General features: G+C 63.8%; 1 protein-coding gene across 8 annotated transcripts; it reads left to right on the plus strand.

Annotated features, from left to right (window-relative positions):
- Window positions 1-971: 971 nt before the first annotated feature.
- Window positions 972-14,567, plus strand: SLC4A1 (solute carrier family 4 member 1 (Diego blood group)). Of its 8 annotated transcripts, XM_030508692.1 has the most exons (22): window positions 972-1,048; window positions 3,567-3,658; window positions 3,781-3,877; window positions 4,796-4,859; window positions 4,991-5,091; window positions 6,193-6,266; window positions 6,457-6,634; window positions 6,714-6,849; window positions 7,064-7,202; window positions 7,773-7,848; window positions 8,421-8,605; window positions 9,070-9,280; window positions 9,374-9,577; window positions 9,745-9,893; window positions 10,284-10,478; window positions 11,062-11,229; window positions 11,459-11,548; window positions 11,673-11,839; window positions 11,956-12,209; window positions 12,297-12,466; window positions 12,618-12,791; window positions 13,170-14,566. In XM_030508692.1, exons 2-22 carry the CDS (start codon window positions 3,641-3,643, stop codon window positions 13,248-13,250), a joined length of 2,931 nt encoding a protein of 976 aa, XP_030364552.1. In that variant the 5' UTR covers window positions 972-1,048; window positions 3,567-3,640; the 3' UTR covers window positions 13,251-14,566. The 8 variants fall into 8 exon arrangements, with proteins under 8 accessions (XP_030364552.1, XP_030364549.1, XP_030364556.1 ...); XM_030508689.1 differs by having other exon boundaries at window positions 9,070-9,577; window positions 13,170-14,567; XM_030508688.1 differs by lacking the exon at window positions 972-1,048 and adding an exon at window positions 2,422-2,529 and having other exon boundaries at window positions 9,070-9,577.
- The last annotated feature ends 1,813 nt before the right edge of the window (window positions 14,568-16,380 follow it).

Genomic DNA, 16,380 nt, shown 5'->3' on the forward strand with positions numbered 1-16,380 from the left:
GCCCCCGGGGGACACACACACACCCCCAAAATCCCCAGGGCTGCTGCAGGGAGGGGAGCCCTTGGCAGCACCCAGATAATGCTGGAGCTGTTATCGGGGCTTCCATCCCACAGCTATCGCATCCCCGGGTCCCCAATGCAAGCAATGGACACGGAGCCCGGGGCCACCAGCATGGACCCCCCCCAACGGGGCTGGCACAGGGGGGACAGGGGGCACGAGCACCCGGGATGTCCCCATGGGTGTCCCCGAGCACGGGGGTGGCTGGTGTGTGCTTGTGCATGTGTGTGTGCACGTGTGCACATGTGTGTGTGCACATGTGTGTGTGCACGGCTTGCCCTTGTCACCCTTGTCGCTTTCCCTGCACCCTGGGATTTGGTGCCGGGGACCCTTTAGGAAGGTTGCAAATGTAGGGACACACACATGTGCATGCACACACATGTCTGCGTACATGTACACAAGCACACACCCCACGCCTGCACAGCTGAGGATGCACACCCGTGCATGGATGCACATGTGCACGCACACACACGTACACACACGCACACGTGTGTGCTCACGCATTCACACACATGTGCACACGCGTGCACACACCGGAGCAGCGCTGCCCGTCCCGCCACCTCCCTGCGGGACACCCCGGGCACGGCGCTCCCAGGGGACAGACGGACGGACACCGGCCACGTCCCTCCTCCCCAGGAGTGGGAGAACCTCCCCAGGAACCCCTTCTTTCCCATTCAGAGGGAAACCCCAGCCCCGGGAAGGAGCGGGACAGAGGAGCTTCCCGGGGCTTCCCCGCAGGGAATCCCGGAGCCTCACAAGCAAGATAGCGGGACACGCGGAGCGGGACACGGGGAGCGGGGCAAGGCCATGGGGCGCGGGCAGGGTGCACAAGGTGTTGCACCCCGATAACGTTGTTTACGGGGGGCCCCGGGGGGGGCGCGGGTGAGCCCGGGGGGGCAGATTAGGGAGGTGAGCGAGACTCAGGGCATTCGGGCACGGCTCTCCCGGCAGCGCAGCGCAGGCAGGGGCTGGCGGCGAGGGCACCCCAGGGGTACGTGCGGGGTCATTTGGGGTGTCCCTTGGTGCTGGGCGGGGGGAAATGGGGGTGGGGTGCTGATGGGGGAGCACCCCGGGGTGTGGTGGGGTCTGTAGGGCTGTCGGTGGGGTGGGAGATGCTGTGGGCAGGGGGATACGGGCTCCATACTGAGCCACGACGGACACCTGCTGCCGGAAGGATCCGAGCCACGGTGCCTGGATGGCTGGGGGTGTATGGGCTCCGTACTGGGCTTGGGATGTATGAGCTCCATGCGGGGTAGCTGCTGTGGGAAGGATCCCAGCCATGGTGCGTGGATAGTGTGGGATGTGTGGGGTCCATCCTGCACCATGATGGGTTCCTGCTGCAGGAGGGACTCCAGCCACAGTGCATGGATGGCTTGGGATATAAGGACTCCATACTGTACCACGTTGGGTACCTGCTGCAGGAGGGAGCTGAGCCACAGTGCATGGATGGCTTGGGACTTATGGAGTCCATACTGAGCCACATTGGGTATCTACTGCATGAAGGATCCTAGCCATGGTGCATGGATGGCTTGGGATATGCGGGCTCCATACAGCACCACATTGGGTACCCATTGCAGGAGGGACCCCAGCCATAGCGCATGGATGGTGTGGGATGTATGGGGTCCATAGTGAGCCCCTGCCATGGGAGGGAGGTCCGGCACCGAGCCCCACTATGTGGATGGTGTGGGATATCTGGGCTCCACACCGAGTGCATGCAATGTGTCCTTTGGGAGGTATGGGCTCCACACAGAGCCGTGTTGGATTTATGGCGCAGGAGTCATGAGTCTGGTCCATACCAGCTGCGTGGAGGGGAGGTGTGGGCTCCATCCTGAGCACGCTACAGTCGTGCAGGAGATATGGGGTCTGTAGCACACAGTGGAGTGTACGACATAGGAGGTATGGGCTCCATACTGTGCACACGATTGTGCCGTACAGGAGGTATGGGCTCCATAATGTGCACACGATTGTGCCGTACAGGAGGTATGGGCTCCATACTGTGCACACAATTGTACCGTACAGGAGGCATGGGCTCCATACCATGCACACGGGGTGCCCGGGTTCAGGTGTGGGCTCTGCCTCGGCCCCACGGTGCGAGGTCTCAGTAGGGTGCGAGGTGGCACGGGGTGCGCTCGGCAGGTTGGGGTGCCCCAGCGCCCCTCACCCCGGCTCAGGGCAGTGCGGGGGGCAGCGGGCGGGGCTGACGCCGGCGGCCCGTTATCAGCGGGGCGCAGCCCGGTGCACGGCGCTGATGCAAGAGCCGGGGGGGGCGCGGGGGCCCCGGGCCGGGCCGGGCCGGGGGGGGCCAGGCGGGGCAGGAAGGAGGAGGCTGGTCCGGAGCCGGCCCTTGGCTCCTTGGCCCCGCCGCCGCTCCCGCGCCCCGGCGGGGATCCCGTGGCCCCGGCGGGGTCTCCGGGACACCCCCCCCGCCGGTTCCCGCGGCCCCCGCCGGGAGCGAGCTCCTGCATCACCCTGGTGAGATCTGGGGAGGCTGGTCCCCCCAAACCCCCCCCGCCCTGACATTGCAGCTCCCCCCTCGTGCCCCCCCCCCGCGCCGGGACCGTTGGTTGGTGTTGTGGGGAGCAGACTGCGTCCCCGGACCCCAAACATGGGGGGATCCCCCTGGGGAGTGGGGGGGAGTCTGGGTGTCCCGGGACAGGAATCCCCCCGGGGGGCCTGTGCTGGGGGGCAGATGGGGGGTCATATGGGGGGGTGTTTGGGGGTGATGGGGGGATCGGGGCCCCCGGGGGTGTCCCGGGGCGGGGGGTACCGAGGGTGAGCGGCGTGCGTGGGAACGGCGCCCCCTGGCGGTTGTCCCCGGGCCCTGGGGCAGCTGCGGGGGGGTGCGGGACGGTGCGGGACGTGCTCGCACCGTCCCGCTTTGGGACGTCCCAGTGAGCCCAGTTGTGCCTCAGTTTCCCCTTTCTCTCCCCACCCCCCCCAGTGCTCTGCCAGAGGCTGCAGGGGTTTGGTGGGGGCCCTGGGCATGGCAGCGTGGGACCCTATATCCATATAGACCCTATATCCATCGGTCTATATGGAACCCCCCCTTTACGTGCATGGATCTATATGGGACCCCCTCATATGTGTGGGTCTATATGGGCTCTCTCTATTTGTGTGGGTCTATATGGGACCCCATCTGCATGCAAGGGATCATGTGGGCCCCCAGCCCGTGGGTCCGTATGGGACATCCCCCTGGGTGCGTGTGGTCCCGGGTGGGCCATGGCGCGGTGCCACGTCCCCGGTGGGACGCTGCCGGGGCTCTGCCGTCGCCTGACGTCGGTTCCCATCCCCATGGCACCGGGAAGGGCACCGCTTCCCGGGGGACCCCCCTGCTCCGCGACCTCCCATCCCGCGGGGAGCGGGTTACGCAGGCGGGGGCTGCGGGAATGACCCTGCGTCCGGCCCCGGCCCCATCCCATGGGAAAAACCCCACATCCCGGGGGGTACCAAGCGCTGTCCCGGCGTTTCCTGACACGTTTTCTCTCCCCGCGCCCGCCCTGTCGCTGCAGAGCATCGGGTTATGCTGCCACCGGGCTGACTGCCGGGACGCAGCGAGGCGGCAGTGGGGGCCGAGCCTGGAGCCATGGAGGGGCCCGGCCAGGTAGGGAGACCCGGCCCCTAAACTTGGCTCTGCCGCTGCGCCCCAGCTCATGGCCCCGGCACGGCCCCGGCGAGGCGCTGGGGGTGCCGGTCCCCGCTGAGCCCCTGCTCTCTGTCCCGCAGGAGGCCTACGAGGAGAGGATGAGGAGGAGCCTAGACCCTGAGGGCTACGAGGACTCCGGAATCAAGGGCTCGCAGATCTCGCTCGGAGAGATGAGCAGTGAGTGGCTCCCTTGGGTGCTGAGCACGCGTGGGCAACCAGAATTGCATGGGCACCAGCATTGCATGGGTGACAGCACTGCATGGGTGACAGCACTGCATGGGCAGCGGCATTGCATGGGTGACAGCACTGCATGGGTGACAGCACTGCATGGGTGATGGCACTGCATGGGTGATGGCGTCGCACGGGTAATGGCACTGCACGGGCACTGGCATTGCACGTGAACTGGCACCGGTGGGTGCCGGCATTGGAGGGGCACCAGTGGCCCAAGGTTGGGTGTTGCAGGGGCACCAGAGCTCCATGGGTGTCACCTATGCATCCGTATTAGCATGGCACAGGCATGTTGCACGGACACCAGCGGTGTTGTATAGGGGCCAGCATGGCACGGGCACCAATAGCATGTGTGCAAGTGTTGCGCAGGCACCAATGCTGCGTCAGTACCGTGTTGCATGGGTGCCAGCATGGCACAGACATGTTGCGCGAGCACCAGCATTGCACAGATGTGTGGCATGGGATGCAGTGTTGCATGGGCACCAGTGTTGCACAGATGTTGCATGGGTGCCAGTGTTGCACATGTGTTGCATGGGCATCAGCATTGTGCAGGCAGCGGGGCTGTCACAGCCTGGGGGGGTCAGGCGGGGGATGTGTAGCCTCTGAGGTCACATCACCCACAGGTTGGTGCCACCTCCAGCACGAGGGCTGAGGGTGTCTGAGATGGGGACACCGGGGTCCTTGAGGCTGCGGTTGAGAGTCCCCAGGGAGGGAGGTGAGGGGAGTTTGGGGGTCTCTATGCCCCAGAGCCTCCCATTGCCCAAAGCGCTGTTGACTGGGGGCTGCCACCCATGTCCCAGCACCCAGCCCCTCGGTCCCCATTGGGGTGACACAGGTCGGGGTAATGCTGCCGCCTGTTCTGCGCAGGGGCCGGCACCGCGTCCCCTTTGCATGGGTGGAGGGCCAGAGCCGAGGAGCTGTCACCCCTGCGGTGAGTGCCCCAAATCGGGGAGGGGGCTGGACGCTGCCCCCCCTGCATGGCTGGCATCGGCAAGGGGAGGCTGCCAGCACCCATGGGTGCCTGGCGCTGACCCCCTGGCCCCGGCGGTGTGTGTTTTGCAGCCAGTTTCTGCCCAACCGCCGGGGATGTTATGACCTGGATGGGAGGAGGCGCGCAGCCGGGGCCCCCCCAGCACAGGCGAGCGGCCGTGGTGGCGGGCAGCGTGAGTGACCGGGGGGGAGGGACAAAGTCCAGCCCTGGCATTCCCCCCTCTCCCCATTTCCCAACCCCAAGCCCTCCGTCGTGCCACCCACTCCGGTTTTACCATCCCTATTGCTGCCCTGTGCGGGTGGGTGACTGTCACCAGGGCGTCAGGGCACGCCACGCAGGGTGACCACTGCCGCTTGCCTGGAATTGCCCGCTGATTGAGGATAAATAAAGTCTTTGTTTGGGGTGAGGACAAGAACCACTTGGGGCTGAACGCTGGCCGGTGCCGGGCGGCTCGAGCCCACGTGCCACGGCCAATGCTGTCGTGACACCGGGATGGGTCGTGCTTCATCCCCGCTCCCATGGGCCCCGCATCCTTCACCCAGCAGAGCGGGATGCGGCTCTTGTGGCATCATCCCAGCGGGTGACAGTGTGGGGCAGCGAGGGGAACGCAGTGGTCCCCATCGGGGATGGAAGGGGCCGGGGTGAGCCTGTCCCCAGTGCCCCGGTGGCCACGGGCGGGCGGGAGCCGCGCTGGTGTTTACTGTCAGCAAAGGCAAAGTGCTGCGGGATTTATGGTGCACACAGGGCGGCCGCCGCGTGTGAGGCTTGGCCCCTGCTTTATAGGGACGGAGCCTGCGGGGCCATGGGGAGCGCAGGAGGGGCTGCAGGTAGGCAGGGGACGGGGATGGGGACACCTCGAGCTCCTAGGGTCCGGCTGTGCTATCCGGCCGGGGATGTGCTGTCCCTGTGCTGGGGTCAGGGTTGTGCCGGTGGCAGGACGCTGGGGCAGAGCGTGGCCACCAGCCCTGCTCTCACCCCGAGCCCGGCGTGTCCCCAGGCTGTCACCCTGCCCCAGGACGCGAGCGGTTGGAGGTGGGCATGGGCGGGGAGGGGGTGATGGAGGGACACAGGCTGCGATGGGGCAATGGAGGGGGACACACATCCAGCGAGTGCCAGGCGGGGCTGCGGTGGGGGTGATGGGGCAAGGGACACATCCAGACAGCCCCAGCCGGGCCTGGGTGGGGGTTCATGGTGGGGAGACGCCTCCAACAGACCCCAGGGGGGGCCGGGCTGGGGCAGGGACCCGCTAATGCATTGGTGGCTCCACTTGTAGCTGCATCGGTGACTGATGTGGACCTGGAGGCAGGAGGGAGCAGGAGGCCTGTGTCCCGGCGGGAGACCCATGAGGTGGGTGCTGCCCTGGGACCCCCATTCCTGGGGGTGAACAGACTGTGGCCACCCAGGGACCAACCTCACCCCAAGCCCTGGGGACACCAGGGCATGGGGAGATGCTGGCATGGGAGCCGCAGCTCTGGGTCTCTTTGGGGTCCCTGGTGTGGCCGGGGGGGGACACTGACCCCCCCGGCTCCGGGTGCAGGGCTACGTGGAGCTGCACGAGCTGGTCATGGACAGCACAAAGGACCTGTGCTGGATGGAGGCCGGCCACTGGCTCAAGCTGGAGGAGGACTTCAAGGAAGCTGGGCATTGGGGCCAGCCCCATCTCTCCTTCCTGACCTACCGCAGCCTCCTGGAGGTCCGACGGGCTTTGGCCAGAGGTGGGAACACTGGATGGAGCCGGGGTGGTGGTGGTGACCTGGTGCTGGCCGGTGGCTGGTGACAGTGCTGTCCCTGCAGGCGCTGTGCTCCTCGACGTGGCGGCCAACTCGCTGGCCGCCATTGCCCGTGTCCTCATCGACCAGATGATCTACGAGGGGCAGATCAAGCCACAGGACGGCCATGACATCCTGAGGACGCTGCTGCTGCAGCACAAGTACGGCCACGGCTGATGGCCCCATGGGGGGGGACCGCGGTGCCTGGGCTGGATCCAGCCCCAGCGAGTCCCACTGGAGCCTGGCACGGGGTGTCAAAGCTCCTGTGTGCTTTGGCTCTGCCTCCCAGCCCAGCGCGGGGCTCCCGCGCACCACTGGGGCTGTCTCATAGGGGTTTGGGGGGCCCGTCTGACACCGCCCTCCCCGCTGCTCCAGGCACCCCAGCGAGGCCGAGTCGACGAGGACGCTGCCGCCGGCGCAGCTGCAGCGCTCGGACACCGGCCGGTCAGAGACGGAGCAGCCGCTGCTGCGGGAGCACCAGCCCTTGGAGATGCGCAGGCTGGGGGGCGAGCAGGCGAGCGGGGACAGGGCCACGGGCGCAGCGGTGCGGGGTCGGGGTGCAGCGGTGCTGGGTGCGGGGTTGGGGTGCAGCGGTGCTGGGTGCGCACGCACACATGTGTGCACACACAGGGGTGCACGCAGCAGTCGCACACGAAGCGGTGTCTCACAGGGACCCCCCCTCGCCCCTTGCACACTCACTGGCACACTCACGCACGCTGAGTTGCGTGCACAAGTGCAGGGGAGCAAACACTCTCTCCAAGCCCCTATCACCCCACTTTCTCCCACCCTCACACACATGTGCACACATGCACTTGCACACACACAGTGGTGCAGGGATGTGCAGGATGGTGCAGGCACATGCATGCACATGGGTGCAGACACACACACACATATGTGTGCACACCAGGGAGGCATTGCCATGGGATGGTGCAGAGGGAGACACACAGGGAGTGGAGGGGGACACGTAGGAGATGAGGGGGACACACAGGACATGGATGGGGACACACAGGGGACGGGGGGGACATGCAGGGGACAGCCCCCAAGGCTGGCTGGCTGATCCCTGCCATTCCTCCGCCTGCCACAGAGCCTGAGCGGGGCCGGCAGACCGCAGCTCCATGAGAAGATCCCTGAGGATGCAGAGGCCACACTGGTCCTCGTGGGTGAGTGCCCAGAGGGTGGTGGGGGCCAGGGTAGTGGGGGCCGGTCAGGGCGGTGGTTGTGGGTCAGGGAGGTGGGTCTGGGTGCGGGTCAGGGTGCTGGCTGCAGGGTTGGGGCGCACGGGGTGGGTTTAGTGTCTGCCCCTTGCTCCTGCTCGCTCACTCGCTGCATCTCTTGCACCTCTTTTGCCTCTCCCCATGCGCAGCTCTCGCCGCCGCCTGCTCAGCACCGCTGCTCTCTGCGCCTGTCCCATGTCCCTTGCCCTCACATCCCATCTCAACACTCTCCAGTGCTCCCATGTCCTCATGCCTCTGTCACCTGTGCCCCTGTGTCCCCCTGCCCCAATGTCTCTGTGCTCCCATGCCCACCTATCCCTGCATCCCCATGCCCCTGTGCCCCGTGCCTCAATATTGTCATGTCTTCTGCCCCTATCCTATTCTCTTCATCCCCCCATATCCCCATACCTCTGTCACCCTGTCTCTATATCCTGATGTCCCCATGTCTCCCTGCTCCTGTGTCCCCATGTCCCTGTGCTGACCCCTGTGATCCCCATCCCGTCCCGTCCACCCCCCAGGCTGCGCAGCCTTCCTGGAGCAGCCCACGCTGGCCTTTGTGCGCCTCAAGGACGCGGTGAAACTGGACGCCGTCCTCGACGTGCCCCTTCCCGTCCGCTTCCTCTTCGTGGTCCTGGGCCCTGACAGCCCCCACGTCAGCTACCACGAGATCGGCCGCGCCGTGGCCACCATGATGTCCGAGAGGGTACGGCTCACCCAGCACCGGCACCAGCACCGGCACCATCCATGGTGCCAACCCTCCTGAGCACCCCCAAGTCCCCATCCCTGGGGTTGCACCCTCTAACAGGGCTCGTCCCCTCTGTGCCATGTCCCTCTCTTTGCCCATGTCTCTGTTGCCCCCATGCCACTGTGTCCCCTTGCCCCCATGCACCTGCATCCTCATCCTGCAGGGTCTCCATGTTCTCAGGCACCCCTGTCCCCATGCCCCCATCTCCACATGCACCCTTTTCCCTATGTCCATACGCATCCCTGTCCCCACACTTCTGTGTCCCTGTGGCCCCATGCTCCCATGTCCCTATGTGCCCATGCTCCTTGAGGTCCCCTTGTCCCCACGTGTCCCCACATGTCCAAGCCATTTCCTCCTGTGGTCCCATGCACCCTGTCCCCATTCCCCTGTGGTCCCATGCCTGTCCCCGGGCTCCCCCACAGGTCTTTCGCCGTGATGCCTACCTGGCCGATGGCCGCCAGGACCTTTTGGGGGGGGTCGAGGACTTCCTGGAGGCCAGCATCGTGCTGCCCCCCACCGAGACCCCCAACGAGCAGCTCCTCCACAGCCTGGTGCCGCTGCAGCACGAGCTGCTCCGCCGCCGCTACCAGCCCCCCGAGAAGGCGGCGGGCGAGGACTTCCTCAAAGACCTGGGTATGGACCCCCGCCATCATCCCCAGCCCCACGGCTGGTGGGACCCCCCCCCCTGCACCAGGGTGTCCCCATGGCCACCTCCTGTGTCCCCAGGGCTGGAGGGGCCCGCGCCGGAGGATGACGACCCCCTGCGCAGGACGGGGCGGCCGTTCGGGGGGCTGGTGCGGGACATCCGCCGCCGGTACCCCAAGTACCTCAGTGACATCAAGGACGCCCTCAGCCCCCAGTGCTTGGCCGCCGTCATCTTCATCTACTTCGCGGCGCTGTCACCTGCTGTCACCTTCGGAGGCTTGCTGAGTAATGAGGGGGACAGGCTGGGGGCGCGCGGGGGCACGGGGATGTCCCCATGCTGGGTTGGGGTGCCACCGTCTGCAGCACCATCTCCTGTCCCCTGGGGATGCTCCTGGGAGGGTATATTGTGCTGTCCCCCCTGCCCAGCACCTCCCGGCTCTGTTCCCCACCAGGTGAGAAGACCAAGGGCATGATGGGGGTGTCGGAGCTGCTCATCTCCACCTGTGTGCAGTGTGTCCTCTTCAGCATCCTCAGCGCCCAGCCCCTGCTCGTCGTCGGCTTCTCGGGGCCCCTCCTGGTCTTCGAGGAAGCCTTCTACTCGGTGGGTGCCATCCTGCGCCCCTGGGTGCCCCCCACCCGCTGCTAGTGGTCCCCAGAGTGGGCTCGGGGTGATGGCCATGAGGGGATGTTCTGAGGGTGGTGGCTCATGGTGGGTGGCACAGAGGTGATGCCACATGGGTGATGCCATGTGGGTGATGGCACAGGGGTGATGTGGGGTGCATGATGCCATGTGGGTGATGCCAGATAGCTGATGCCACCGTGGGTGACACCAGGCAGGGGCTGCCATAGGGGTGGGTGATCCCACAGGGGTCCTGCTGCTCCGAGGTACCACTATCCCGGTACCTGCCAGCCCCCAGGCAGGAGGTGGGACCCTGGACCCACACTGGAGGCTATGGGGGGCTGATGGGGCCATGTCCCCTTGTCTGCCCAGTTCTGCAGTGCCAATGACATGGATTACATCGTGGGCCGGGTCTGGATTGGCTTCTGGCTCATCCTGCTGGTGCTGGTGGTGGTGGCCTGCGAGGGCAGCTTCCTGGTGCGCTACCTGTCCCGCTACACCCAGGAGATCTTCTCCTTCCTCATCTCCCTTATCTTCATCTTCGAGACCTTCTCCAAACTCGTCACAGTGAGTGAGGGGCACGAGGGGGGGTTGCACATTGTGGTCATCACCCAGGTTTCCATAGAAACGGTGGGAGGGATGCTGGCGAGGGACGGAGCCCCTCTCTCAGGGGTTTCTCCCAGGGTTTTCTCCCCATTGCCAGGTGTTTCCCAGGGGCATTTGGGCGCAGGGAGGTGAAGCCCAAGCTATGTCCCACCAGCAAACACGGTCGTTGCTCAGGAACTGCCCAGGTTTCTTCCCCATCCCCTGGCTCAGCCCCTTCCAGGCTGGGAACGGTGTCGCTCCGCAGGGACATCTCTGGTGCTGGAGAGGTGACAGGCAGGACACATGCTCCATCCCACCCTGAACCCCATCACACCCTCATTGTCCCCATCGTGCCCCGTTTGTGAAGGAGCATGGAGGAAAGAGGATAAGCTGATCATGAGCGGGCAGTGCGCCCCTGCAGCCAGGAGGGACAATAGCATCTTGGGGTGCATCGGGAGGAGCGCACCCACCACGGGGCTCCCAGCACGGCCGGAGGGGTGCAGGGGACCCCCCATCGCCCCGCCAGCAGGGATCCCACCCTGACCCTCTCCCCTTCCCTCCGCAGATCTTCAAGGAGCACCCGCTCATGCGGCAGTACAACGTGCAGGAGGCGGTGCAGCCCAACGTGCCGGAGCCCAACACGGCGCTGCTGTCCCTCGTCCTCATGGCCGGAACGTTCTTCCTGGCCTTCTTCCTCCGCAAGTTCAAGAACAGCGCTTTCCTGCCTGGCAGGGTGAGGATGGAGGGGGAGGACATGGGGGGGTCTCCGTACCCCACTGCACCCGGGGACAAAACACATCGGAGTGTGCGGTTCCCTGGCTGAGACTGTGCAAACTCATTGCATGCTCCTGCAGAGCTCTTTGCTAGCAGTTGCTGCTGGTGGGGACATGACGGGGGGACCCCTCAGCTTGGTGTGGGGGGGACACGCGTGGGTTTAACATGGTCACGGTGTCCCCCCACAGGCCCGGCGCTTGATTGGGGACTTTGGGGTGCCCATTTCCATCTTCATCATGACGCTGGTCGACTTCTTCATCAAGGACACGTACACGCAGGTCCGGGAGCAGCGGGAGGGTTTAGGGGGGACGGGTGTCCCCGGCAAGGGTGTCCCCGGCAAGGGGACGTGGAGCCGGGTGCTCACCACTGTGCCCTCACTCCCCCATCTCTTCTCCTATCCAGAAACTGAATGTCCCCAAAGGGCTGAAGGTCACCAACTCGTCTGCCCGCGGCTGGTTTATTTACCCCTTGGGGAAGAGCAACAGCTTCCCCATCTGGATGATGTTCGCTTCCGTGGTGCCCGCGCTCCTGGTCTTCATCCTCATCTTCCTTGAGACGCAGATCACCACGTGAGGACCGGGAATGGGGGGGAATGGGGCTGGAGGGGGGGTGCCCAGTGGGATGGGGACAGAAGGGACCTCCCCAGGGTGCTGGGTCACCAGCTTGTCCCCTCCATTCCCGGCAGCCTCATCATCAGCAAGCCCGAGAGGAAGCTGGTGAAGGGCTCTGGCTTCCACTTGGACCTGCTGCTGATCGTGGCCATGGGGGGCCTGGCCGCACTCTTTGGTATGCCCTGGCTCAGCGCCACCACCGTCCGCACCATCACCCATGCCAATGCCCTCACTGTCATGAGCAAGGCCACTGCTCCCGGGGAGAAATCCCAGATCCTGGAGGTCAAGGAGCAGCGCATCAGCGGCTTCTTGGTGGCCGTGCTCATCGGTGAGCCGGGGACGTGCTCCCCACCCCGGGCGAGCCAGGGCTGGGTGCTTGCGGGGGCTCTCCCCAACCTCTCCTTCTCTTCCACAGGCGTCTCCATCCTCATGGAGCCCATCCTGAAGTACATCCCACTGGCCGTGCTCTTCGGCATCTTCCTCTACATGGGTGTCACCTCCCTCTTTGGCATCCAGCTCTTTGACCGCATCCTGCTCCTGCTGATGCCACCCAAGTACCACCCCGACAAGCCCTATGTCACCCGGGTGAGTGGGGGTGTCCTGCGCTGTGGCACCCCACGGTGCTGCCTGCAAACACTTGGGGCTCCCCAAAGACCCCCCTCCTCCAATGCTGACCCCGCTGGGCTCTTTGGGGTGCTGGACCTCCCCTGACCCCGCTGTGCTCCTTGTCCCGCAGGTGAAGACTTGGCGGATGCACCTCTTCACCTTCACGCAGATCGTTGTGCTCGTGCTGCTGTGGGTGGTGAAGTCCACCCCGGCCTCGCTGGCGCTGCCCTTCGTCCTCATCCTCACCGTGCCCCTGCGGCGCTTCCTGCTGCCCAGGATCTTCCGGGACATCGAGCTCAAATGTGTACGTAGCCCCAGCATGGGCTGGGAGCCACTGCGGTGCTGCCCCCACCACTGTCCCCATCCCTCTGCCCATCCCCATCCCTGTCCCCATCCTTCTGTCCACCCCCACCCCTGTCCTCATCCCCATTCCTGTCCCTGCCCCATTCCCATCCTCATCCCCATCCCTGCGTCTGCCCCCAGCTTCATCCCTGCCCTTATTCCCATACCTACCCCAGCCCCACCTCTGTCTCCATCCCTGTCACTGCCCCACCCTCAAGCCTGCCCCTATTCCTGACCCCTCCCTATCCCCTCCTTGTCCCCATCTCCATCCACATCTACATCCCCACCGCGGGCCCCCATCCACGTCCCCATCCCACCCAACGCCCTCTCCTGTCTCCAGCTGGATGCAGACGATGCTGTGGTGACCTTCGAAGAGGTGGAGGGCACAGACGTGTACAACGAGGTGCAGATGCCCAGCTAAGGGCTCGCTGCCCCCCGGCCCTGCTCCCCCACTGCTGCCGCCCTGGGGCCGCTGGGCGCTGCGGGATGTGGGGACCCGGCCCCGAGCACCCACGTTCACTCTGTAAATGGAGCCTTTTGGTAGATTTCCCCCCTTTTTTGCCTGTTTTTGATACATTTTGGATGGTCTGAGCTCACCTGCCCTTTGCTCCCCGCTGGGGAACAGGCTGGTCCCATGGGCCACCCCCAACCCCATGGCATGGGTGCCCCATCCCATCCCCAAGGCCACGCTGGGGCTGTGACCGGGCACCGAGCACAGGGAAAGGAGCCGGAGGAAGACACTGAAGCCCGGAGGGATGAGGCAACGCAGCGAGGATGGATCTGTAACAGGGTCCCCCCCATTCCCTCCCCTGGGGACGACCTGCCATGGCCCCTCTTCTCCAGATGAACTTCCAGTGCTAATGAGCACGAGCTGGGACAGACCCTTCACCCCACAGAGCCCTTTTCCCCGCTTTATCCCACCATTTGCTCCAGTGAGAGCATCCGGCTGCTCCCCTGTGCTCCCGGCAGCTCCCGGGCTTGGGATGTACATAGTCCAGCCAGAGGGCTTATATATGTAATGAAGATAATCATGCTAAAAACACCCCCAAAACCATCCCACCGATGCTTCTGCAGGAAGGATTCCCCAAAACCAAACACAAGTCCCCAAAAAGCACCTTAAAAAGGGATAAAAAGGAGGAAACCCCAAACCCACGAGCACTGCAAGGGGGGATTCTGTATATTTGATGCTGGTGACTGGGGGAGGTTGTAATTTATTGCTGATTGTGCCCCCGTGTGCGTGTGTGTGTGTATATACCAGAGAGAATCCATAGGGAATGTTAGAATCTTCTAGAAGAATTGATTTAAAGGATCCTGGTCAGGGCCTAAACTCTACAGACCAGTCTGGCAGCGTTGCTTCACTCATGACTTAGTGGTAGCACCATTCCTCTTGGTTTTTATAGCATTCTATATATATATATAGTTCAATTGTGTAGTTTTCCCTTGATTTTCCCCTTGCTTACTGCCCGCCTCTTGCCCTGTTCCCACTGGGACTGCTCCCAAACTGGCCAAGCATCCCCCTGCTCCTGCCGGGCCTTGCTGCATCCAAAGGATGCTCCTGCCCTGTTCAGACCCAAGGGCCAGCTCCAGCGACAGGTCAGTCTGTGAATTGACTCCTTTAGGTATAAATCAGAGTGGGGGGGACCCCAAAATCACTGGGGGAGGGGAGGGGGCAGCCATACCTGGGGCCACACTGCATCATGTTTGGGTTGGTTTAGTTTTATTATGTGTCTAAAATCACTCTTGTTGTGAGCTTTGGGGGTTTGTTCTCCCCCTCCCCCGCCGTATTAGGCTTTAATAAAGAAATGAATGAAATCCAAGAGGAAGTGGGGTTCTTTTCCACTGGGTTTTGCTGGGGGGGGTGTCCCACATTAATTGCTCCCCCAAAAGAGCACCCTTTGGGGCAGGGGATGTCCCCACCACGGGATGCTCAGTGCAGCTGCACCAAGGTGCTTGCCATGGCATCCCAGGATGCTTGCTGCATCCCGGCACCCTGCGGTGCTCAGTGCAGCCATCCTGGGACTCTCCCCACAGCCCTCTTGGGATGCTCCCCATAGTTAACCTGGGATGCTCCCAATGGTCATCCCAGGATGCTCCCACCAGCCGTCACAGGATGCTCCCTATAGACATCCCAGACACTTGCTGCATCCTGGCATCCCCAGTTGCTCCATGTGGCCATCCCGGGATGCTCTCTGCAGCCATTCTGGATACCTGATGCATCCTGGCATGCTAGGATGCTCCCAGTGACCCTCCCAGGATGCTCTCCACAGCCATCCCAGGATACTTGCTGCATCCCAGGATGCCTGCTGCAGCCAGCCCCAGATGCTCCTTGCAGTCACCCCAGGATGCTCCGCACAACCATCAAAACCATCCTGGAGTGCTCCCAAAGATGCTCCCCAAAGTCATTCTGGGATGCTGCATCCTGGCATCCCCGGGATGCTCAGCCCACCCTTACCTCCTGCACCCCATGGTGCTGCCCCACTGCTGCCAGCCCCATGGCTGTGGCTGTCCCCATCTGGGGGGGACACACCGAGCTGCCTGCGCAGGGACATTATAACACACCACAGAGCAGACCCCCCCCCCCCAAACCCTCCACACACACACCCCCCCCCGGCTCTACACTGACCCCAATTACCCGTAATCTTATTAATGGGAGCAGCCGACAGCCCATCCTCATGGAATATACTGGCCTGGGGCCGTGGGAAGGGATGTGCCCGTGTGCCCAGAGCCTTTCCATGGGGCAGGCATTGGGGTCAGTGCCTGCAGCTGCCCCTGACCATGGCCCCAGAGTCTCTCCATGGGGCTGGGATACATCCCACTGGATTTTCCAAGCCTGGCACAGCAGCCAGCACTTGTTTTCTGGGAACAGCAGCACATGGCTGGGGTTTTCCAGCCCAAGGCCCTGTCCTCCCGCCTGCCACGCCGGGAAGAAGGATTTATTCCCTGGGAGAACAGCGAGGTCACTGCCATGAGATCCAGCCTGGTTTGGGGGGGGGGGGAATTTAGGTCAAGCTCTCAGTTGGGCTTGATTTAACCCAATGGAACGTGTTGAGGGGTGATTTGTGGCTGGGACCCGCAGCAGAGGCTGGGGGCAAGGGGGGAGTTGCCTGCACCTCTGCCCTGCTGCCTGCACCTCCATGCGCTGCCTGCACCTCCATGCGCTGCCTGCACATAGGGTGAGTGCTGGGGAAGGCCCAGAGCAGGAAGGGTGTGTTTGGAGTGTGCATTGGAGGGGCCCCCAGTCCTGGGGGGTGATTTCCACACCTCTGGGGTCCCACCTTGGTGGCAAAACCCCCACAACCACATTGCAAGGGCGGGGGTGTTGTGCTGCCCTGGGGCTGCAGCACATTTGGCACCTCCCTCCACGCAAAACCTGGCTTTTTGCTTCCAAAAAACCAAGTTAAAGTTTAAAAATGATGATTTTGATGTGATGGATGTTAAATACTTGAGAGTTATTTTGTTCCCTTTGCCATTTCTCCCTCTTCAGAGCAGGAGCAGCTCAGCCACGGGCCCTTTCCGTGCACCAGCTCCATATGGAGATTGATTCATTTCCA

Source organism: Strigops habroptila, chromosome 19, assembly GCF_004027225.2.
Source record: "Strigops habroptila isolate Jane chromosome 19, bStrHab1.2.pri, whole genome shotgun sequence".
NCBI classification, from domain to species: Eukaryota; Metazoa; Chordata; class Aves; order Psittaciformes; family Psittacidae; genus Strigops; species Strigops habroptila.